This window comes from Ictidomys tridecemlineatus, chromosome 6, assembly GCF_052094955.1.
Source record: "Ictidomys tridecemlineatus isolate mIctTri1 chromosome 6, mIctTri1.hap1, whole genome shotgun sequence".
NCBI lineage: Eukaryota > Metazoa > Chordata > Mammalia > Rodentia > Sciuridae > Ictidomys > Ictidomys tridecemlineatus.
The window spans coordinates 10,481,504-10,507,579 of record NC_135482.1 but is presented as its reverse complement, the minus strand read 5'-3'; the positions used below and the strand labels follow the sequence as shown (position 1 = coordinate 10,507,579).

The following is a 26,076-nucleotide window of genomic DNA, read 5'->3' as shown; positions in this document are numbered from 1 at the left end:
GGTTTTGATTCCCAGTATTGGAAAGGAAAAAAAAAAAAAAAAAAAGATAACATATAAAATCTGGACTCCAAAGTCGTCTTCTGTCTACTTCCTTCCAGGGGGCACTACTTCTATCTACCACAATCACCCACTGGATCCTTCGGCATTATCACTACTCAAAACATGGTGATGTCATGATCTCAAACTCATATTGCAAGCTCTGGTCCTTTTCTTCTCCCACCCTTTTTTCTACCTGAATTTGTTTATCCCAGTTTAACAATGCCTGGCCCTGGATAATGCACACTATGGACTTCTAAATAGTGTCTGATAAGTTTAAGAAACCACAGGAACTATCTCAACCTAAGCTAGCATTTAAGTGAGACAGTAATTCTTTTATTCCACTTCATGCATCCTGTTAAACAGGAAGAACAGCTAATTCTAAATCTTCTCTACTCTCCTCCAGGGGTCACCACCACCTTGGCCACCACATTCTTCTCTAACAAGAATTACTGAGTTCCTGCAACATTAAACTCCCCTTATCATAACTTCATATACCTTATTACTAGATACTCAATAAAGTTTGTTAACTTTAGGAAGGAAAACCATCATGGCTTAATACTGGCTGTATTTAAAAGAATTATTTTAATGAGGAGAAAAAAATAGCTCTAAATTTCATCCTAACTCAAGATTTTATTCTATAATCCCAAGCAACCCTAAAAGGACAAACATCCCTCTCTAAGGCTACCATTAACAACCAGTGGCCACACTGCCACCATAGAGGAACCCCCTGAATAATTATTAAAGCACACTGAGGTTTTAGAAAGAAACATAAATATAAACTCCAAAGACAATTGAATATACTGCAAATAAAAATGTGAATGATTCTTACAATCAATGAGATGAGAGGAAAATTTAACAGAATTAGTCTTTTTTTCTGGTACTGAGCCACATCCCCAGCCCTTTTTCATATTTTATTCTGAGACAAGGTCTCTCTGAGTTGCTTAGTGCCTCACTAAGTTGCTGAGGCTGGCTATGAACTTGTGATCCTCCTGCCTCGGCCTTCCAAGCCACTAGGATTACAGGTGTACGCCATCATGCCTGGAGGAATTAAGAGTCTTGATGGCAATTCTAAAGACTCATCACCTGGTACTCTGAAGAGACTAAAAATATTCCCTAAGAGTAAACCTTGCTCTGTAACAGAAGCTAGAGGCTTCAAAATCGAACTAGTATTGGCAGCTATACAACAGCTTTAGAATAAATGTCCCATTTTCACCCACCCTAGTGCCTTCCACAGGTCCAAGTTTACTGACACAACAGAGAGGCAATGTGTATGCTCCATTAAAAGAATCACTCAGCCCCATTGAATCTACAGCATTGCACTTTTCACCAGCTTTGGTCTCATGAGCAGCCTGGCAAAAGCTTAGCAAAACAGAGCCAAATGTTTCTCAAAGTGTGTTCCAAACTTTTTTCTTGACCTTTAGCTTATGATAGCTTAGACAAGTATCTCAAAAGCATTTCTAGTCAGCCATTTTTGGTAACTTGTGAGCAACATTATTTTTAGCTGAAAAAGTTTATTTCAATCCCTCTCTCATAACTCAGAAGCATCTGACCAGGTTTAGTTCAAGCTTTCCAGAGTCTGTCTGTGAGTGGATTCAAATCATAGAACATTTCAGCTTTAAAGGAGAAGCTTTCTCGGGGCTGGGGATGTGGCTCAAGCGGTGGCGCGCTCGCCTGGCATGCGTGCGGCCCGGGTTCGATCCTCAGCAGCACCACATGCCAACGGGGATGTTGTGTCCGCCGAGAACTAAGAAAAAATAAATAAATGTTAAAAAAATAAAATAAAAAAAAATAAAGGAGAAGCTTTCTCTTTCAGAGGCAGAACAACCAAAAGATGCTAATACACAGAATAAATGAAAAAACATCACTTGCCTACCTGCCACCTACTCAGTATACTGTACCAATTAATATAAATATTCGGAAATTAAATATTCGGAAAGTTTTCTGAAAGCCTGATGGACAAAATGTTATTACAGCAGTTCATGCTATGAAGAACAGAATACATGCCTACGTGGCAGAAAGTGCTTCACATAAATTCAAATGTAATAAAACAGAACATAACGTTCAAGTCGTTTCCATGCAGAACTCAAAACTGTGATTCCAAATAGAGGGAAAGGTTCTTTTAGAATGAAGATAGCTGAGAAAAATAAGAAAACGAGCAATTCTGCTGGAAGGCAGCGTAAGTACATCCATCCAACATAACCAAATATAGGTTTCTTTGTTCTCTTCCACTTTCTCTTTCTTAGGGTCAGGGTTACTATGAGAACATGCTCCTTGAAGGATAATCCAACTACAAACCCAGCCAGCTTCGTAAACAGTGGTTCATGATGGCAAGGAGGTGACAGTCAAAATAGATTATCTACCAGGAAAATCCTCTGCCCTTGGCTGGCTGTCCCAGCCCCACTGTCTCCCACTTGAAGTTGCCCTCAGATCCTATCCCTGTACATGCTGGTGCTCTGGTCTGAAATGCCCTGCCCCTTCTTCTCCCTGGCCTGCCTAGCCACTGCTCAACTTACTGCTCTCAGGGATAGCTCCAGCTGAATGCTCTTGTGCTGGCTATGAGGCCAGCCTGGCTCTGCTTCCACAGAAATACCAGGCTGGCTCCTCTATTTACCATCAGGTTATGTTTGGGAATGAAAGGCCAACTGTACATAAAATTCCAATATGAAAAAAATCCAAGTAACCCATGGGTGTGTGTGTATGTAGCTAGAGGACACTTCTGTGTAAGTATACACTAACTGATTGTGCCACTGGAGCTCCATAGGAGATATTTCTTTAGAAAGCCACAGAGGCTATGGTAGTAGCTCTGACTCACTCTGTTGCTCCTCAACCTACTTCATGATTTGCACTTGACCCTTTATAATTATACTGTTGAATAATTCATCCTGTAGGCACATTCAACATTTATAATTTTCTAACATTACTTTCCATTTTTAATCATGTCTACATCTATCCACTACTTCATATCCACATTTTCACAGTTAATAAATGTACTAAGACACAGCTAATAATATATAATACATAATTTAATAAATATATTAAATATAAACACTGGAAACCCTCTTTATATCAAAAAATAATGTAACAGACAAAATTAAAATGACCATGGGCCACCACTGGTGCCATTTTTGTTTGTGGTAAGCAAAACTGGCACACTTCTGCTCCAATACGTAACTTTTTTATGAAAATTGGCAAGCTTAAGGATCTTAAGCCCTGTATTTTATACCTGTATAACTTTAATTATTTTATTCTTAAGCAATACATGCATGCACAGTACTCCCTGCCATCTATAATTTCACTTTATGCAGTTTCAGGGGTGTTTTTAATGTTTATTTTTTTAGGTTGTAGATGGACACAACATAATGCCTTTATTTTTATGTGGTGCTAAGGATCAAACCCGGGTCCCGCCCGTGCTAGGCGAGCGCTCTACCCCTGAGCCACAATCCCAGCCCTGCAGTTTCAGTTATTAACAGTCAACCATAGTCTGAAAATACTAAATAGAAAATTCCAGAAATCAGTTATAAGTTTTAAATTGTGCACCATTCTGAGTAGTGTGACAAAATCTTCACCATTCTGCTCTGTCCCACTTGAGACCTCAACCAACCCTTTGTCCAGCATTACTCATGCTGTATATGCTACCCCAGGCAGGCAGTAGCCATCTCAGTTATCAGAGCAATTGTTACGGTACCACCAAAGTACCTATGTTCAGTTATCCCTTATCTTATGTAATAATGGTTCCACAGCACAAGAGAAGTGATGCTGGCAATTCTATTACAATAAACTCTTACAACTATTCAAATTTATTATTAGTTATCATTAACCTCTTACAGTGCTTAATTTATAAATTAAACTATCATAGGTATGTATGTACAGGAAAACACATAGTATATACAGGGTTTCGTATTATCCTATTATCCACAGTTTCAAGCATCCACTGAGGGTCTTGGAACATATCCTCTTGGACATGGGAGGACCACTATAATATAAAAGGCACAAAAGGTATACAATAAATATTAATTCTTCACCCACAGCTCTATTCCTCCATCATTCAGGGGCCCTTCCCAGAAGCAATTATTGCTATCAAGAAAGAGTTTTATGGGGTTTGGGATGTGGCTCAAGTGGTAGCATGCTCGATTGGCATGCGTGAGGCACTGGGTTCGATCCTCAGCACCACATAAAAATAAAATAAAGATATTGTGTCCATCTAAAACTAAAAAATAAATAAATAATAAAATAAATAAATCAACCCTCTCTACCCTTAAAAAAGAGTCTTATGTATCTTGACAAAAAAAATAATAAAATCAGAAAGAACAGCAAAACTATCTACTTTTCCAAACTATGACTTTTAGACTTGAGGTATTTAGAGAGTGTTCTGTATCTATTCTGAATTCCTGTCAAACAGCACTTTTTTCAACCTTCTACTATTTATTTTTTTAAATATTTTTTAGTTGTAGATGGACATAATACATTTATTTACTTATCTTTATGTGGTGCTGAGGATCAAACCCAGGGCCTCACACATGCTAGGTGAGTGCTCTACTACTGAGCCACAACCCCAGGCCCACAACCTTCTACTATTTAAAATAATGCTATGGTGTATATTATTCCACACAGATGCAAGCATACCTGTACAGTAAATCCCTAGATGGAACTGCTGGGTCAAAGAATCCGTATATACTCCGTACATTTCATGACTTTTCACCCAAGCAATATGAGTACCTATTTCTCTACTTACAGCCTTATCAATACATTGTTATCAAATTTTTATTCTAATGTATACTTGTTCCCTACACCTCCTCCGATAAGCCTCAAGTTCCATAAGAACATTCCTTAACTCTCTAACCACGTCTTTAGCATCTTACAAGCATTCAAATGTCAGATGACCAAATGAATGATCAAGAAGGAAGCCTTCCACACAATATAAAAAGTTAACTTCTAATATAAAGAACAATAAAAGTGCTTAAAATATTAGCAATTTTTCTCTTTTAGAGAAGAGGGAAGAAAACAAGGATGGGTAGATGAATTGATTATAATGTAAAATGGCTTCTCCTAAGAGTTAAAAAAAAAAAAACAGTAAAGATTCATACCTGTCTGAAGTAGTTAAGCATTATCCTACCTTTTTTAAATTTTATTGTAGTCGTAGATGAACATGGTGCCTTTATTTTACTTGTTTATTTTTATGTTGTGCTGAAGACTGAACCCAGTGCCTCACGCATGCTAGGCAAGCACTCTGCCATGGAGCTACAGCCCCAGCCCAAGCATTATCCTACCTTAAAGTATTCAGTCTATCTTCAGAATGCCAAGAAAGCTGAAGGGCCTCCAATGTCACTTCCAGAGGAATATTAAATAGATTCCTCCTCTGAAATCTCCATAAGATACCAAAGCTTCTCACATCAATATTCTTTTTACACAATTTTACAAAAACTGACTTAGTCATCACTCACATGTTTCTGTATAATACCTGGCAATAGCTAATGTTAAAAATCTTGCAGTAAGTACAATAAATACTGAACTCCCCATACCTCTACTCGGCATTCATTTTCATGGTCTCTGGTGCCCCTGCTTTGTGCTGTAACAACCAACATGATAACAAATAACATTTAAACAGCACTTGCTATGGAGCAAGCACATTATATCCATGGTATTAACTCATTTACCACAACCTTATGAGATAGAAACTACCACTTTCTCAATCCTACAAATGAAAAACTTATGCACAGAAGAGTTAAGTAAGTTGCCTATAGGACACACAGCTAAATAGGAATAGAGACAGAAACTGCATGTAGGCAATCTGATATCAGAATGGATCCTTTTTTCCCCAGTATTTCACTATAATATAACTACTCTGATAAAGTAATGCACAGAATATGTATCACTAAAGCACTTGTCTTAAACATACTCTGTGAATACCTCTATTAAAATTATGTATACATCCATGCCCCACCGCAAATTCAAATCACCAGGTACAGTACTACAGAACTCAATAAATTCCTCAACAGTTTCAGGTTTAGAAAATGAGAAAATATTTCTATTCCTCAGGTCCACGTTTTACATTTCCTATGTTGGTACTTCTCCAGCTCCTGTGTGCCACCATTTCCTAATACCTATCTCCTCAAAGGCAAGTTCTACTCAAATATGTGCTATTTCCCTAGAGATACTGTCCAGACTCCTCTGGCTGCCTAGGGGACATTCTTGGGATCCTAAAACACGGCAGAGGCTACACCACCACCCCTGCTGAGTATAGCACTAGCAATATGGCTCCCAGTGGCTTCAGCAGCCACTAGCCTGGATAGCTGGCTCTTATCAGGATCATGGAGTAACATGAGCCACCTGACAACCCATCTCTCAGCTGCTAGACAGGCGCTTTCTGCTATCACGTTGCACAAATGCTTGGAAACCTTATACTGGGTGTGAAGAAAAAAGCAATAAGCGACATAACACAGCATCTGGGACTGCTTGGGGCAGGAGCACTAACCTGTATGACTCAGGCTACAGAGACCAAGAAGGCCTAATTTATCCACTACAGAACCGTGACACCACAAAAACCATATGAAGAGACTGGACTGAGGGAGACCAGCATCCTTCTAGAATGTGAGGCACACCACATCCCTTTGTTTTTATGCCCAAACGTTCCCCAAGCAGCTGGAATGCTGCTTCCTCTATAATTCACTCATGGAAACGAAGGTCTACTGCAGAAGCCAACTGTGAAAAGCACCTTTATTTAATATCTTTGAATACAGAAGTCTGTAAAGGTTAACTGAGCTAGAATCAAGCCTAAGCTTAAAATCTAATTCTTTGTCTGAATCAGAATCCACTACTGTCCAGGAAACAGGAAAAAAAAAAACTAAATTCTCTGTTTGTTGAGCCATATCTACTTATTTCCCCTCAAGCTCAGTCAGAGAGAAGCCATATGCTGAGGAAGAAGAGAATTGTGGGCTTTCCACAAATACAAGCATCACATGCAGCTAATGGCAATTTATGGCTGCCGAAATGGGAACACCTATTAGGAACTCAACTCTCCTTTTTCACAATTCCACACCATGCTTCACTGAACAGCCTTCTGACAGCAGTGACATTCAATCAAGATAAAGCTGGGTACTTGGGATATGTCAAGATGTCATAATGAATAAAATCACACTGTAGTTAGATTCCATGTGCATCGACTCATGGCAGATTCTGAGTATCATTAGTAACTCAATGATAAATAGGATATCTGGCCCAAGATGTACCCACTAGTCAAAAACAGACCAGGAGCAGCTGACTGGGAGTTGGAAAACTGAGCACACCTATCTATCTTTTACTAAGACATTCCTAGAAAATATCATGCTTCAAGGATTTGAATGGTATTCATGTGAAAGAACAGAGATACAGGTTAGGTCTCTGACCTTGTGATTCCATAATTCCATAAAAACAAAGAATCATACCATATGAGGTCCTATACTAATAAGTCAGCTATACCAGAGACAATCAGACTCAGTCATCTTAGTAGACCAAAACAGAATAATCTTAATTCCAGAAAGCTAACAAAAAGAGAAAAAAAAAAAAAGTATCAAACTGATAGGAAGCTATCCAAACAGAGGGAAAACCAAAGTACAGAACAGTATGCATATTGATACTATTATCTGAGTTCTTAAAAAAGGTGGGGGAAATACTATGTAGGAATTATCTCTGGAAGGATACCCAGATAACTAACCACACTGGTTCTATACAAGGAGAGAAAATAAGTAGCCAGGAAGAGGAAGAGGATTTTTTACTCTTTAATGTGTGTTTTAAGTCATTAATCTGGTAAATATACTACATGCTTAAAATGTAAGAGGAAGAGAAAAATAGAACTTCATACAAGAAACTCTAAGAAAAATCATACCAAGTAGAAAAAGATTAAGAAACAAAAGGTGCTAAAGCCAAATATTTGAGCTTATTACTTGTTGTCACATTCTGAGCCTGTGCTATCTTGTTATAAAAAAGAGTACATTATTTTCCCTAACTAAAGCAGAAGGTTGGACCTTGTGATTACAGATAACTTCTACATGTCTTTGATGTTGATTTCATACAACCCACCATAATCAATCTATTGATTGATGCATAATTTGAACAAAAATAAAATTAGAGACAAATCACCTTTACAAACAGCTAGTCCTTCAAGGTACTAGCTCTGGTGGGACTAGACCAATACTAGAGAGAGCAGACTGTTATAAGCGAGCCTGCCATTCCCCCCAATGCCTCCCCCACAGGCACTTTGGCACCCACACTCCATCTCTTGCATGTGATACCTTGTGCTCCCTCAGGACTCTGCCAGCTTGGAGGCCATCATGAGATGTGGCCCCTCAACCATGGACCAGAATTGTAAGCCAGAATAAACCACTTCTTAATAACTCAAATAAGTAAAATTCAAAGATGGGGTTTTTGTTTTGTTTTGTTTTTGGTACTAGAGATTGAACTCAGGGACACTTAACCACTGAGCCATATCCCTAGTCCTTTTTTTTATATTTTATTTTGAGACAGGTCTCGCCTAAGTTGCTCAGGGCCTTGAGAAGCTGCTGAGGCTGGCTTTGAACCTGAAATCCTCCTGCCTCATCCTACCAAGCCACTGGGATTACAGGCATGCACCACTGTACCCAATGAGATGGAATAATTTTGAGACCCCAAAAAACCAACAAACAACAACAAATCGTCATACATCCATAACTAATTATTCCATTTAACTTCCCTTAAATATGAACCATAGGAAAGTCAGATAAGCACATAAAATTCCTAATACAATGGCCGGAACTTGGAAGTATGCAATAAATTTTAACAAAATCCCAATTCAAAACACTGGCGTGATCCAAAAAGTACTAAAGAAAGAAACTGGGGGTCAATGTTAACTTCAAGTTCTATGGGAATCAACCATCAAATAATGTATAAAACGTTTTCAATATTACATATGTGATATGCAAGGGCAATAAGTACCTATTTGCTCCATTCCTCATCAGCCATACCCTTCCAGTCCAAGAGGCCACAAGAAGTCACTGGGTAAAGAGCCACAAGATCTGGGGAGGAATATCAGCTTTGCTGCTTCCTAGTCACAAAGCTTAAAGGTGTATTTTCACCAGATGATAAACAAGAAGAATCACCTATTGTTCAGAGCTGTTGTAGGCAATAAATAATAATCAATGTGAAAGCCCTTTATAGACTAAGACCAGCCAGGCATAGTGGTGCATGCCCATAATCCCATTGGCTCAGGAGGCTAAAACAGGAGGATCGCAAGTTCAAAGCTAGCCTCAGTAAAAAACAAGGTACTAAGCAACTCAGTAAGACTCTCAGTGAGACCCTGTCTCTAAATAAAATACAAAATAGGGCTGGGATGTGGCTCAGTGGTCGAGTGCCTCTGAGTTCAAACCCCAGTAGCCAAAAAAAAGACAATATGAACTTAAATATGAACTTAAATATTGCGTATTTTGTGAGATTTTAGTCACCATGCTTCAAATTCAGTTCTACGATTACAAAAATTATTAAGCAACAGAAATTATTAAGGAAAGTTTTAGAACTATATAAAGTTTGACTTTTTTTTTTTTTAGTTGTAAATGGACCCAATACCTTTATTTATTTATTTTTGGATGATTCTGAGGATCAAACCCAGTGTCTCACGAGTGCTAGGGAAGTGATCCATGTCTGAGCTACAACCCCAGCCCAAGGTTGACTTTTTTATAATCACATGTTTTAATTGAGTCCTTATTTTCTGAATTCTTATTTTATATCCCTGGCACTGATGGAAAGGCCAAGGATACATAGATTCCTGCCTAGAAGGAATCAAGCAGCACTGGGGTACAAGAAAATAAAGCTAGGTAATATTAATAAAAACAACTATTATATACTGAACATCTACTCTGAACTAAGCACATTACATACATTATCCCTTAAACGTTATTAATCCATAATATATTTTACAAAAGAAGCTGATGCTTAGGGTAAGTAACTTAATGGCTATGAAGTGGAAACCTCAGACTTAATTCATAACTATTTGCCAGCAATACCATTCTACTCTTCTGATCTTGGAGTGGTAAAGCTTTTCTGCATAACACACACACAAAACAAACCATTAATGAAAACTTATACTATTACACAAAAGAATTAACCTTTGATACAGTAAATGAAAAGAACAAGGGATGTGTAAAGTATGCTACTGTTTGTTAAAAAAAAAAAAAAGAGGAGGAAGAATAACACAAACAAGTAACAGTGGCTACTTATTTGAAGAGGGACAGGGCAGAAGGAAAACAGTGATGAGAGGGAGATATTTCACTAAATATATTTTTATGAATTTAGTGTTAGGAATTAACTTAGAACTAGGAGATTTGGGCAGAAATCCTGATTTGATTAAGTCAGTTTGGTTTTTTGTGTATGTGTTTGTTCTCATTAAGTCAGTTTAGAAAATGCTGCATAAAACCTCAGTCACAACATCTGCTTATAAAAGTACAATGTGATAGTTCTTTTAAAAATGTAGTTCTAATTTCCAAGGTTATTTGACCCTTTTTTTTTTTTTTTTGGCAGAATGACACCTATGATTTCTCAAAGAGTAAGCAATGGGTTGGGCCTGGTGACAAACACTACTTGGGAGGATGAAGCAAGAAGAACACACACTTGAGGTCTGCCTAGGCAATTTAGAAAGACCCTGCCTCAAAATAAAAAGGACTGGGGAAGGGCTGGGGATGTGGTTCAAGTGGTGGTGCGCTAGCCTGGCATGCACGGGGCACTGAGTTTGATCCTCAGCACCACATGGAATAGGATGAGGATGTTGTGTCCACCAAAAACTGAAAAAAGTAAAATAAATTAAAAAAAAAAAAAGGGGGCTGGGGATGTAGCTTAGAGATGGCACACGTGCAAGCACAAGCAAGGCCCTGGTTCAACCCCGAGCAATGCACGCGCGCGCACACACACACACACACACACACACACACACACAAGCAATGGATAGAATACAGCTTGGGATACTCCAAATTACATAAATGTCCTTGCTTAAAACAGAATGTTTGACCAATTTTTTTAGGTCAAGCTTTCAAGCTCTGGGATACTGTTAAACCAAATAATTCATAGTGAAGCTAAAATCCAAAAAGGATAAATAATCCCTCCAGCAAGCCCAAGAAAATCAAATAAGGAATTCTTAAAATAGACTTTCCAGGACTGAAAAGCAAAGCCTACAGGATAACACTCCAACTACCCTTAGAGAGAAAAATGCAAAGTAAGCATAAAGAGAAATTGAGCGCATGCGCGCGCACACACGGAATCAGAGTTATCTATTAATCACAGCATTTTTATACAGTTGGCAAAAATCACTAATGGCCCCTGAAAAGCACCTTTCTGAAAGGCTGCTGCTGCATGCAGTAACATGCTTTAATGCTAATGTCTGGAGGCAGGTAATGCCAAGTAAACCAACTGATCTCTAACTCCACTGTAAAACCCCGCCAGCTCAAAATCAGACTACTGCAGCAAGAAGATCTCATCAGTAATACAAGCAGCTAAAGACCTACAAACAAATAAGAAGACAAAAGATATCTATAATGAGCAATAGGCAGCATCTTGTGTCCAACAGAAACGTCTAACTCCAGAGAGATCTTTTGAATCTGATCAGAACTACCTCAAAGTCCTAAGTAAAATTAATACTAGTCAAATCAGCTTATTAGGAATCAGACTATGGCTCTCAGTTCATATATAGAGAGTATGCAGTAAAGTCTGTATGTGAGTTCACGTGTACAGCTATGCACATATGAAATGAAATGCTCAAGGCACAGTTTCCTAGCATTACTTTTTACTCTTTTAAACAAGCTGCTTCTCTTTCACAGATGTACAGAACAAACCTGGCTCATACTTTCAAAACAAGTACTACCAACTCCCTATAGGCTTTGCCAAAGCTCCTGCTGTTGAGAGGCAGCCATAGTGGAGACTTCCTGAAGTTCCAATCAAGTCCTCAAACCCACTGGGCCAGTCACTGACAGTGACAGTGTTCCTACAAGCTTGAACGAGGTGCAAACCAATGAGTTAAGCTTTGTAGATCCTGCAAGCCACCACAAAACATCTTCCAATTTTCCAGTTTTGCTTTGAAATCACACAACCCATCCCCTAGAAACCAAGAAACAGCAGGTGAAAGCTGTCAAAGCCACATATTCAGACTGATCAGGGGACAAGGACTGTCTGACTAGGGGATAAAGGAACCTCCTTTGCAGATGCTTTTGCCAAGGGGAGGGGATAAAAAGGGGGAAAAGCTAAACAAAGATCTACAATTCCTGCCTTCTACCCAAAATTATTACTCACCCTCCCAAGAATCTCTGTGAAGCACTGAACTGCAGAAGGAAAAAAAAAAAGAAAAGAAAAACGAAAAACGAACTTTAGGCTGTAAAAATGACTGTAAAAAATGCCCAGGAGAGGATGGCCTATGAAACTAAGCTCCATGCAACAAGGGCTAACTATGCAGCTGCTTTTCTACTTGCCTAAGAGTCCAAGATAAATACAGCAGCCCCATGGAGAAGACCCACCAAGTTTCAGGGAAATGAAACCAAAGTCCTCTTGTCTCGGGACAAACCACATACCCCTGAAATTAATCCCTAAAAAAATCCCTATAGGTCTGCTTTAGAAAACATTCTGATTGTCAGCAATTAATGTCCCCTCCTCCAAACAACTGCCAATTTGCAAAGGAAAAAGCTGCCCAAAATAAAGTAATTGGAAGAACTTCCCATGAGCCTCTGTTCCCTAAGCATTCCAACTCCAGCAATTGCTGGAGGCCACCCTAGGACCCCACAGGACCTGCCTGTAGTACCTCTAGTTCTGCTTGTACCGCCTGTGCCCCCTTCCCAATCCCCACAGTTGGGAGAGTCCCACAGTCACCCATCCATCCCTCAGGATAAATCACGCTTTGTTTGTGGTATTTCCAATTAGGATCTGACAAAAATCAATGTAGCCAGAAAGAAAATAAACAGTATGCCTCCTCTAAACCCATGCCTGGAATAAAATATTCAATATCCAGTGCAAAATGTCTTTTCCTCAACAAAGGAAAAAACCAAGGAACCAGACTCTATGTGGGAAAAATCCCACATACTAGGGTTTTATCTGAGGACTTAGGTCCTTAAAAACCCACGTATTATGGTTGAACACACCCATGTGGAAGTCTAAACCTCAAAGGCTCAGTTTCCTCCCTTGGGAAAATAGGTTTTTAAGAAGCTATTCAACCATTATCATCTGACTATCCATGACTGCCATCTATTTCATAAGAGGTATTTATCATGAATTTTCAGGTAAAATTTCTAGATGGCACACAGTGCAGAATACATCAGAAGGAGGTGACACTGCAGGCAGTTCTCGCTCTCATCTCTCTTCTTTGAATCTGTTTATTCATTCCAAATCTAAAAACCCAGAGGAACTACAAAATATAACCACTTGCCTCTATGAAGGCCCATAGCACACTAACAAGGGAAAGCTCCAAAGTGGAGAACAGGCCAGAATTCTTCAGGAGCCAAAACCAGAAGCTAAAAGTGAAGGGGGAAGGGAGAACAGCAGCCTGAGAGCAGAATTCTTGTAAAATACTTCTATAAATCTATTCCCAAAGCTGAGATGTAAAGGAATTCTATCAAACTTGCTCTTTTTCAAATATATCCAATAGGAGTGATCTGAAAAACAGTATATATTTTGTCTCAAATTATTATTTTTCCTGGATCCATAAAAACAAGCAATAATATCTAATGAAATTCACTGATCAGGGACGGGAAGGTTAAGGTCCATGGCTGATCAAATGATTCTATTCCCAAATGGTGATAAAAATATGAACTGCGACACCTCAGAACCCTCAGCAACGCTGTGAAAAGGTAGATCAACAGTCTGCTCCAATGAACTGGAACACATTAGCTCTAACTGCCCCCATCGTTTGTGTGGTTCCTCCTTTTTCCTTAACCACTATCACAAAGGCGCTTTTACACATACACACGTGCACTCAATTAATATTTGAGCACAGGAAACTAAATATCAGGTTGCCATGCCCACCCAACACATTCGGCAGTTAAATTCCACCCCAGCTTCTGTCTTCAGAAAGCCTCTCTCACCTTTAACCCTGATGCCAGTGAAAACATCAGGTGACAATATCAACCAACACCTAGGCTTCACAGTGCTAGAAAGCAGACCCAGGGCCAGACCAGACCCCTCAGGGAAAATCTGGAAAAACAATTAAAGACGTCTGGAGGCCCCAAATGAGAAGCAGGAAGACAAAGATCAATTTGACAAAAACACTGGTTTCTTCATTATTTCGACTCAGGCACAGTGCTAAACCCTATGGATCCCAAAAGATCTCTTCAGAATTTCACCATTTGGGCACGGGTGGAGGGGGAACACATTTGATCAAATGGTAATCTAAAAAGTCCTATAATGGAGCTACAGACATGATATTTTAGAAAACAGGAGTATGGGCAGGATGGGAGTCATAAAAGGCATCCAGGAGGTAACAATATCCAAACTGACTCATTTTACAAATGGGGGGAAGTGGGGCAGAAGGAGAAAGAGAAAAGAGAGAGAATTTCAGTTAAAAGGCACAGAAAAAACAGTGAATTACCTGAGTGACACATTATGCTGACTTAAAGGTGGAGTGTGTATAAAGAGATAGGGCTACAAAAATAGGCAGATGTCAGGTCAGAAGGGCCTGGTAGGCTCAACAAGAGAATGGACTTCATCCTGAGATCAACATGAACTTTCAAAAGATTTTAAGCAAGGAATAACAGATTCACTTTTTGTGATAGATCCCTCTGTTAGCAGTCTGGCGAGTGGATATGAAAAGATGAAGAGACAACACACAGGCATCACTGCTCTGTTTCCATAAGCCAAAATGAGAACAAAAGATGCCATTTACTTGGGCATCAGTGGTAGAGCACTCCCCTAGCATGTACCTGAGTAAAATCCCTAGCACTGCAAGAAACATGATGTAACATATTTAACCAACATATCTTAAAATTTTGAAATACAACATTTTCACTGTTCCTAAAACACATACCCTAAAACAGCCAGTGAATCTGTTACCCACTCTTCCAGCAGAGCTCCCTTGAGTTTCATGAAATATCTGCATCTCCAGCGCAGGAAGGATGATACTTCAGTAGTCTTTCCTCTCCTTAACAAAGAATGAAATGTTTCACCTCCCTCTAACAAAAGAGACTTCAATGACCAAGTCCATTACATTTCTGCCCCCACCCCACAAGCAAATGAGGTTTCTCAGTTTAACACACTGCTCATCTCTAAGGATTCCTAACTCTGGCACTTAATCAGTCAGAAGCACATTAACCACTCCATGCTGATCAAGCAGTAAGCAGGAACTTATTGAGTGCTGTACAGCAGGATATAAGGAAAGCAAGAGATAAACATGTAGCGCTGAGTTCCAGGATAGGCACTTCAAATAATCTCAGTTACTCACTGTAGTAGCACATAAGAGTATGTATTCATTTTCCCAGTTCGCAGATGTGAGAACAAGAACTCAGATGTTCAATATCTTGTTAAAGCCATCAAGTTGTTAGATGCAGAAATGAGGACTCACATCCAAGTATGAGAAACTCTAATTGGTGTATTTCTATCCTATACCATATGTAAAGTACATATGGATCACAAATATGTTTAAAAATTAAGGCTGGGAATAATAGTAACAATATCTTCCTTTTAAAACCAAAGAGGTAACCCTATCTTAGAGTCTCAGATTAAGGGACTCTCAGAGAGGTCAGTAACAACTGAGCGATCCAAACTGCAATCCCCAAATGCTACTAAAAAGGTCATTCCTGGGCATTAGTGATCAAAATAGTTCAGCTGGGGCTGGGGCTGGGGCTGGGCTCAGCGGTAACATACTTGCCTGGCATATGAGGCATTGGGTTCGATTCTCAGCACCACAAATAAATAAATAAAATAAAGATCTATCAATAACCAAAAAATATCTATTAAAAAAATGTTCAAGCTCAAATACTCAAAGCAACTTGGCTATCCTACAGAGAAATATATATCCTCCATACTTTCCCAAGTCCCCGAGACAATGTTTGAAAAAAACTCAGTGCTGACTGCTTGCTCACTCACTCTCGAGTGATTTCCCAAACTACTTTACCAGTCCAAATTACAGAAATATGTCCAGGATTCACATGGCAGTCCTGATCCGATTTGTCCCAATCCTGGCTCAAGCAGCTTTGCACTACCCTCCTAACTAGATCAGCGCCAGCCAATGGGTTTACTCAAGCTGATCTGTGATGGATTAGATAATGAAACCTTAGCCATGTAAGCTGCCTGCTCACACTGGGGCTGCAGGAGAGGAGAATAAGAAACTCTATACTCCTAGGGGCCACCTAAAACACCAGACGCAGTTGCCATGCCTCGCTCCATCTGTTTGCTCCTGCTCCAGTTACTGCCGTTTCCTTTCCATCATCTCCAAGGCTCTTCCCTCCTGCCTCTGAATACAACGCACATGTACCAAGAATAGAAACGTTGCTTTGCAAACATACAACAAAAATTCAAACAATCCCAGTCACTAAAATGGCTGTCTTTATTGTTTCTGCAAATTATTAAAGCCTAACATCCAACTGACGGCCTAACAGATGACAAACCTAAGATCCACTTGCAACATTCTTGTTTACACTAAGTAGTATACTGAATTTCTTCCTCCGAAGTCCTGTAATTTTGAGGCCTCTCTGCACCAGCCTGCTTTATAACAAAATGGAAGTTAAATCTCCAGTTGGCTTCTGTTGTATTCACACATCAGTGTAATAGAGGAAAAATGAAAAGGTGGCTAGAAGATGGGAAAGGGAGTCAAGACAAACTCAATTTGTGCTCATCTCTGGAGTCACCCTGAAGAATAATTCTATTTTCAACTCAGAGATAACTTTCTCCTTCTCACATCCTTGGTTTTACATTCCCAGGCTTCTATGTAAGGCTTTAAAATAATTAGTAATTTTTACATGATTGTACCTCAATTTCTCCATCTACAACTACAATAATCTCAGTTTACCACTCTGGTAGTGTTATGAACTGAATGCTTCTGTCCTCCCAAAATCCATATGTTGAAGTCCTAACCCCCAACATGATGGTACCTGAAGATGGGGCCTTGGGGAGATAATCAGGATTAGATGAGGTCATGAGGGTGGGACCACCATGACAAGAGAAGTACCCTTCTCAGAAAAGCTTCTTCACTTGCTCTACCTCTCTCACCACGTGCTGAGCAAAAGCTGAATAAGCAAAGGCCATGTGAGCAGTGAGGAGGTGCCATTTACAAGCCAGGAGGACAGACCTCACCAGACACCAAGTCTGCTGGCACCTTAAACATGGACTTCCCAACCAAGAATTGTGACAAGTAAATGTCTGTTAAGTCTATGGTATTTTGATGCAGCAGCCTCAGAAGACTAAGGCAGAAATGAAATGTGAAAAAATTTAGTGAGATACTGCTCATGAAATTACATGTAAGGAAAGCATGTTTTTGTATAACTCTATTCAAGGCAGCACGGTGCTCAGCATCAGCCCAAATACCCAAATGAGGGTCCAAAGAGAGAGAGCCACCTAAAAGGAAATAAACCCAGTAACAAACAAGTGGGAAGACAGGCTAGTCAACAAACACAGCACCCACAAAGCAAGTATACACTCCCCGGAACCCTTTCCCTGATACCAGGAAGAAAGTCTCCTGCTACTAGAGTTATCTGCTAACATGAACAAGTGCTAACCCCACATAGCTGGACTGACTGACTGATAATACAATCAGAAAGCTACTGACTTCACTGCCATATAAAGCATTTTGCTGAAAGCTATAAGCAATCATTAAGATGTATCTTACCTTATACAGCAAAGTTCCTAGAAAGCTGAACAAAAATATAATTCTTATATAACTGAATTGTTTATATCACTAGAAAAGTAACCAGAAGAATTCATTTCCCTGCATATTTGACTGTACCTAAGTTTCATACACATCAGACCTACTTAGGTGAAATGAACTTCTAACATCTACACACATAACTCATTTAACTTTTTTTTTCTTAAGAGAGAGAGAGAGAGAGAGAGAGAATTTTTTAATATTTATTTTTTAGTTCTCGGCGGATACAACATCTTTGTTGGTATTGTGGTGCTGAGGATCGAACCCAGGCCGCACGCATGCCAGGCATGCCAGGCGAGTGCGCTACTGCTTGAGCCACATCCCCAGCCCCCTCACTTAACTTTCTACCAAGTTTAAGTAAATTGTTTCCAAGTTCTATCCTCAGAACTAACTACATTTCTCAAACCACATTTCAATTTTCAAATTGAATGTCTCATCTCTCCTGCTCCATGATTCAGGTTTTTCTATTTCTCTCTTTCCAGGGCTGAGCCAGGGAAGGTGTCCCATGCCTGTAATCCTACTGGCTTGGAAAGCTGAGACAGGAGAATCGCAAGTTCAAAGCCAGCCTGAGCAATTTAGGGAGGCCATAAGAAACTCAGGGAGACCCTGTCTCTAAATAAAACACAAAAAAGGGCTAGGGATGTGGCTCAGTGGTTAAGCGCCCCCGAGTTCAATCCCCAGTACCAATATGTGTGTGTGTGTGTGTGTGTGTGTGTGTGTGTGTGTGTGTGTGTGTGTATCAAGATTTACCTTTCCAGGGATGCACTAACTCCTCTTCCACCTGCACAGAACAGAGATTCTCTGTGCTTTGAAAGCACCCACACTGCTTCTCCTTCCTAAGGTTCCTTCTGAGCTTAAGTATTATAAAACAAGCATCAGGGACTCTCTGGAGTCCCTTGAGCTTCACTTTGAGAAGTAACGATTCACTCCAAAAGCTCAGAGGCTGCAACCCAACAGAGTTCAGCTTTGGAATATGAAGCTGCCAGATGCAGCTCCCGTTAGCAAGTAGCCTTGGAAAACTAACCCCAGCAAATGACTTTTTTCTGTAAAAAGCAGTTAATCCCTTTGGCACTAAAAGGGATTGGGGGATTTTGCAATGGTACCCTCACCCGAGAATTTCATGATTCTTTTTAAGCCCTTAACTATTTGAAAAAGGTAAATTTCAACTTCAATTTAACAAGCACTGAGCACTTACATGTACCAGAATCTGTCAAGTTATTATGGAAGACAAACACAAAGGAAACACAGTTCCTGTCTTTTGGGAGCTTACAATCTTACTAGGGAAATAAGAAGAATAAAGCCATTAGGGATAATAAAAGATAATGCATAAGTAAGCGTCAACATACCAGGAGGCAAAAGCAAGGCCTAACAAGTATAAACCAAGCTGTTAGCGAAAGCTTTATTGAGAAAGGAGCTAAGACTTCAGAAAAACTCCATTGTGCTAGGATATAAGAAAAAGCACATTCTTTAAGACAAAAACACTGATGACGGGCTGGGGATGTGGCTCAAGCGGTAACGCGCTCGCCTAGCATGCGTGCGGCCCGGGTTCGATCCCCAGCAGCACCACATACCAACAATGATGTTGTGTCCGCCGAGAATTAAGAAAAAATAAATAAATGTTAAAATTCTCTCTCTCTCTCTCTGTGCCCCCCTCTCTCTCACTCTCTCTTTAAAAAAAAAAAAAAAAAAAAAAAAAAAAAAAAAAAAAAAAAAAAAAAAAAAACACTGATGACATGAAGCTTTTTACAGAGGATATTTACATGGAGCTTATGAGCATTTCTGAACTCTTCCCTCAAACTTTTTGTTTGTTTGGTACTGGGAATGGAACCAGGGGCACTTCACCACTGAACTACATTCCCAGGTCCCTCCCCCCATCCTGAATGGCTGGTTGCTCACCTCATTCAAAGGGCCCTACAGAGATGCCCCCCTTTACCATCTTCATCATTCTCTATTTCTTTCCCTGCTTAACTTTTCTTAATTCTTATTACCACATAACAATAGTCATCTTTATTAGATACCACTTCCCATTAGAATATTAAATCCATGAGAGCAGGGTCTTTCTTTGTTTACTACTATATCCCCTAGATTTAAAAGAGTGTAGCAGATGCTCAATAAACATTAGTTAAATTAATATTAAATATACATACACACACTTTTTTAAAACATTTTATCCATTTATCTCTTCATCTAGATCACATGTACCCTAATGACAGAGAATTTAGCTCTGCCTGGTGGCACACACCATAATCCCAGTGATTTGGGATGCTTAGGGCAGGAAAATTGCCAAGTTTGAGGCCACCCTCAGCAACTTAGTGAGACCCTAAGCAACTTGGTGAGACTTTGTCCCAAAATAAAACAGAAAAAGGACTGGGGATGTAAGTCAATGGTAAAGTGCCTCTGGTTCAATCCCCTGAAACATTAAAAAAAAAAAAAAAAAAGGAACTTAGCTTATATTTTTTAGAAGATAACTTAGAAATGACCTTATATGAAAATGTATTTTACAATTAAGAAAACAGAAGCCCCCAAATCAGGGATTTCCCTAGAACCATAAAGCTAGTTAAAGGCATCGAGCTAAATCAATGATTTGAAGACCTGTGTGACATAGTGTCACGGAACTACAATAATGAGAAGGTATAAAGTAAAAAATAAAGAACATTCATAAATACACAAAGGGGAAAAAAAAGATTCTCTGTGGGATGTTCTATGTTGCCCAATTATACCCAAGGGACCTAATGTACCCCTTCCTCTGCACTGCTCCTATACACTGCTCCACTTCCAAATATCACTATCCTCAGCTAATTTGAAGGCAACTATTAAGTAACAGGCCACAGGCAGAAAGGGAGAAAGGAAAGGGGTCTTGTCATTAACTATGATTTCGTTATTAGCTATGACTGACATAAATAATAAATGAATACCTATGTGCATATGTAGATATATGCACACACCAAATGGCACATGCTCACCAGCACTTCCTTCCAGTCTCCCCTTCTTTCCACCCAACGTTAACCCACCTCTCCTAAAGTCTCCTTGTAGCACTCTATATTTTTTCCAGGGCCCAGAGCTTTTACTTCTCACAATCCCTCTACATGAGAGAGTTCTCATGGAGAATAAAAGCAGGCAAAAAAAAAAAAAAAAAAAACAAGCAAAAAGAATCCAAAAATAAACACCAAGAGGGTCACTTTACCAAAACCAACAGAAGTAACAGGGTGGACACTGCAAAGGAGACCAAGAGGCACACAACAAACATGCAAGGCTTAAGTGTAGCTCCATCTCTAACACAGGAAGTCAGGCAAAGCCTTGAAAAGCAGGCAGCAGAGCACAGGAAGTCTTTTAGCACTGCAGAGATTTCCAAGAGTGGTGTAATGGAGAGAGCACAAGAATAGGAATGAGAAGACCAGGATCCAGCTCCAATTTTCCAACCAGCTAACTGGGTAGCCTTAGGCAAGTCACTAGTCTTCTCTGGATTCCCCATCTATACAATGAGGTGATAAGAACATGATGGGATTTAAACCCACCCCCCAAAAATGATGAAAATAACTGATTCTTCTCCACCAAACACTGCACATAAACTAATCTGCATAAGAGTCTTCCAAGTCTACCCAGATTAAGAACCCCTGGAAAAGATGATGATGCCCCTGGTCCCTTCTATCTCTAACATTCTATGATTCTAAGAGTTAGGCACATGTCTATAAGCAACTGCTGCTGGGTGAGCCTCACCATTTTACAACACGGCATTCTCTGAACAGAGACCAAATCCCAAAACCTCCAAGGTTTCAAGCCTTTCCTCAAACTACAAAGCAACTGACATTATCAATACCTGCCCCATTCCCTACCCAAATCAGCCAGTTTATTCTTGAGTCCACAACTCAGAATCCAGTCTTCTAATAGCCCTACAAATTTTCTTTTGTACCCCAAGGCATCAAAGAGCTATTCGGAGTCCTAGCGGTGCAGGATGCAACTGGCAAAGTACAGAAGGGCTACGTCTCTGTTCGGACTCATTAGCATGTGCCACAAAATTAAAGAGACTGAGCACCACGGTGTCCCACACCACCATCAAACTCCGTGTACTTCTCACACACTCCCCGTGTCACTGATTTAACCCACAACCTAAGCCACATCCCTCTTGAGGAGTTTTTCGCTTTTCACGCCTCTCCTTCCAATATCTGCCCCATCCCCATGCCAGCGAGGGCCAGGGCTACCCCAAAGGTGCTCCTCCTTGGGAGCCTTCCCACCAGGTCCCCTCGTCCTGCGGCCCAGCTGCTCTCCCCTGGGCAACAGACCCTGGATTTCCCTGTTTCCCGAGGAACCAAGGAAGGGTTTGAAGAAATGGACTCCAGACCGAGCCTCCGCGAGTTCCCCGCGCCGCCCCTCACCCCCTCAGGAGCGGGACCCTCCTGCACCCCTCGCCTCAGCCTTGCTCGCCCCTGCTTCCAGCCAGGCCCCGGCCCGCCTGCCCTGCCCACCTCCCGCCGGGACCCCCGCCGCCCTGCCCTCTCCACGCCGCGGCACCCGGCCGCCCCTCCCGGCCCCGCCCCGCGCACCCCGCGGTAACCGGGCGCCGGGTCCCGCGCGGTCACCTGCATCCCGCCGCCGTCGGCCGCCGCCTCCTCCGTGCGCGGCCGCTTGCTCAGGCCAGGCTCGGCTCCGTCTCCTCCCGCTCCGGGCACCGGCAGCTCCAGCTCCGACTCCCGCTTCATGCCCCGGGCAGCGGCGCCGGGCCCGAGCTGAGGCGGCTGCTGCGGCTGGGCGCCTTCCGCCATCCGCCCGCGCCCCCCTCGCCTCCGGGAGCCGGGCGACCCGCGACAGGCCACCTCCCCCTGGGCCTCGGCCCCGACTGTCGCGACAGGCGGGCGCGCGCCTGCCCCGCCCCCCGCGTGCGTGCGTGCGTGCGCGCGGGCCCGGCGCCCTCGCCGCTCGCGCCCGCCGCCCTCGCCCGCACGCCCGCACGCCCGCCCGCCGGCTCGTCGGCGCGGGGCCGCTGGCGGTCGCCACGGGCACTCGCTCGCGCTCCTGCACGCACACGCGCCGCCCGGCCGGCCCGCCGCGCCCCGCCTCTCGCGCTCCGGGGCCGCCGCCGGCCCGCGCTCGCTCACTCACACTCTCCCTCACAACACGCCGCTGAGGGAGGAAGGGGGCGGTCCGGCTCCCGAGGTGTGGGGAGGGCTGTTTATTTGGGGGAGGAGGGGCGCGAGGCTGGGACGAGCTGACTGGCCGGGATCCTCCGACCCGCCACTGTGGCAGCACCGGGAAGGCGGGGAGAGAGAAAGGAGGAGGGAGGGACCGGGATGTAGGACTCGCCCGCGCGGGAGGCTGTGGCGAGGGGGCGGCGGCGGCCGAGCCCGCGGAGGGGCGGGGCCAGCGCCCCTCGGCAATCTCCGTCCCCGCCGCCCGAGGGAGGCCGGGAAGAGATCGGGGAAGCTCGGGAATCTCCGGCGCTGGCCCGGGATTGTCCAGGACGCGCGGCGCAGCTGGAATGCCAGCCAGCGCGGAGGGGGCGGCATCCATCTCCTCGCGGGGCGGGGCTGTAGCCAGGGGCAGGCGGAGCTTGAGAGGCCCGAGGCCAGGGAGCCGCTCCCGCCTGCAGGACTAGTGCGGAGTTGTGTGACCTGAGTTCACCCATCTGGTTGCCCAGGTTCCTGGCGAGGGCAGGAGCACTTTGCGGGCGGGGACAGGCGTGGTGGGTAGGGAGGGTCTTTGCCTGCTTTCTCTCCCGCTCAGGAATGGGGATCTCAAGTCTGGGAATGACACTTCCCCTACACCCAGTTCTGAGAGCTTTTACCCTAATGATAATTATTATCATATCCCTGATGATCTTAATAACACTTATGTTTTAAGAGCTTTACAGTTTGCAGTATTGAGGTTGTTGATAGAGCTACAGACCATCAGCTCCATTTCATTGATGAACCTAAAGCTTAAGTCCTGCAGCAAAAATGTAGCCGATTGGCAAGATTCCAGAGCACATTCCTTTTCTATACCTTGCTGCCTGCGCAGTATTTCATCGCTTATCAGCTTCGTGCAGTGTGTGCAGTAGATTTTCTCTCCTACCAGACTCTATGACAATAACTGCCTCAACTTTCTCTGGTTTCCATATTGTACCCTGTACATTATGCGAGAGGCTGGGGATGATGTTGCATGAGTGACCTGGATTCTAGTCTTGGCCTTGCTAATTACCTTTAAAAAGTTACTTTATTTCTTAGGACCTCCAACTCCAATATCTGGTAAATGATGAGCTGCTTTAAATCATTTGTTCTCAACCAGATTCAGATTTGTGCCTTTCCAACTCCGCCATCCCCATATTTGTCTATGTCAGAAGATATTTTTTACTGTTGCATTGGTGGTGTGGGGGTTGCTGACATCCAGGGATTAGAGGACAGGAAAGTTGTTCAATGTCCTAGCATGCACAGGACATCCCTACAAGGAAGCAATCTAGCCTAGAATGTCAGTAGTTCAGAGATTGACAAACCCTAGGTTAAATGATTTTTAAGATCCTTTGCAGCCACTCTGTGACTTATCCTTTGGACGTGGGGTTAGACTGCTAGAACTGGAAGAGGACAGAAGTAAAAGTCCCTGCTTCGGAGTCAGACTAGCCCATGTGGGAACCCAGGCTTTACCACCTATTGCCTGTGGGATATTGGCCCAGTGGTAACTGAAGGTTCCTTTACACAGGTGTGCAAAAGCCTGCACACTGGTTGCAAAAGACTGGAGGACTTTCCTGGAAGCTGGGTTTTCCTAGCCAGCACTTGGTATTTAATTCTTAGGCTGTAATACAATATTTGTTCTGCCAATTACAAATTATGATGCCATATGGAAGCTACTTAACCTCTCTATGCCTCAGTTTATGAAAATTAGGGGAATAATAACACCTTCTTGAAAAGATTGTTGTAAGAATTAAGAGCTTTGGTCAGAATGGCCTATGGTATGGGGCTGGGGTTGTGGCTCAGTGGTAGAGCACTTGCCTAGCATGTGTGAGGAACTGGATTCGATCCTCAACACCACATAAGAATAAATACATAAAATAAAGGTATTGCGTCCACCTATAACTAATTTTTTTTAAAAAAAAAACAATGGCCTATGGTAAGCACTCGTTAAATGTTAGGTACTATTATTAGCATTATCATTTTATTCACATTTTAAGTGACAGTGAGCAAAATGCATTGTCAAGATCAAAGAATGTCATTATCACTATTATTGAGTTTTCTTTTTATATAAGGTGGCTTGAGTAGGGCTACTAAATATTCAAAGGAACAAACTCCCCAAGTCACCCTTTGGTGTAACCAATGTGTTAAGCAAATTATTTAATTTCACTCAGATTTATATTCCTCATTTGTTAGATGACAATAACAATAGGCATGATGTTGATATAAGCATTAAATGAGATCAAATGAAGCACTTAAACTGCATAACATGCTAACTTCTCAGTAAGCAATAAATATTTATCTTCTAATTTGATTAGTGGCTGGAAAGAGACACCCAGGCATCTCTTAACATCACCAAAGTGGAAGACCAAGTGCCTGCAAGCTCATTGTTGAGGTGTATTAACTCCATCCTAAGTCAAGGGTCCCAGTTGGCAGTGCCCTACACAGATGGAGCCTGATCCTGTCAACCAAGCATCCTGGCTTCCAAGGAAAATCAAGATGTTACTTAGCAGACATTATGATTGATGTATGTATATAGGTGACTCTGACCAGTGTGATTCTGCAATCTGTACAATTAGAAAAATGAGAAATTATACCCAATGATACAAATGTATGAATTGCCAAGATCATTATGTCATGCGTAGATAATAAAAATTTAAAAAAAAGATGTTACTTAGTGGCCTATGGAACAAAACTGCTTTCTTTTTATTTCTTTTTTCTTTCTTCCTTTCTTTTTTTTTTTTTTTAACCTGGGCACTTCAGCAGTTGGTTTTATGAAAAATTTACTTACTGAACTGGTATCTTAAGAATTCGTCTCCCCTCCCAACCTGCCAAAATACTGAAAATTAAATGATGTTAGGTCCTTCTGGGCTGCCCCATGACCAAGCAAGAAATGAGATTTGGGATCTAAGCTGCCTGTGATTCAAATTATTGTTATTCAAGTAGCGCTCAAGTCCCTAAGAAATAGAGCAATGCAGTATAGGAATGTTTGAATGACCTGGCAAAACAAAGAGAAATTGGACCATGCTCTGTAAACAAGCATGAAACAGAACAGAAGCCTACGAACAGTAG

General features: G+C 41.8%; 1 protein-coding gene and 1 long non-coding RNA gene across 37 annotated transcripts in view; one reads left to right on the top strand and one right to left on the bottom strand.

Annotated features, from left to right (window-relative positions):
- Positions 1-22,736, bottom strand: part of Rbfox2 (RNA binding fox-1 homolog 2) — a 271,195-nt gene extending 248,459 nt beyond the window's left edge. For 6 of the 36 annotated variants that reach the window (XR_013440305.1, XM_078052818.1, XM_078052828.1 and 3 more), the window contains exon 1: positions 22,411-22,732. Coding sequence is in view for 34 of the 36 variants with exons in the window: in XM_078052818.1 (XP_077908944.1) it covers positions 22,411-22,629 (219 nt within the window). In the remaining 2 variants the exon portion in view is untranslated. Of the gene's footprint in view, positions 1-22,410 lie in introns of all 36 variants that reach the window. The other 30 variants (XM_078052817.1, XM_078052827.1, XM_078052819.1 and 27 more) reach the window with 16 other exon arrangements.
- On the top strand, positions 22,703-25,660 carry LOC144378542 (uncharacterized). The gene is made up of 2 exons (XR_013440307.1): positions 22,703-24,461; positions 25,323-25,660. It is a non-coding gene; the product is annotated as an uncharacterized LOC144378542 (long non-coding RNA).
- The last annotated feature ends 416 nt before the right edge of the window (positions 25,661-26,076 follow it).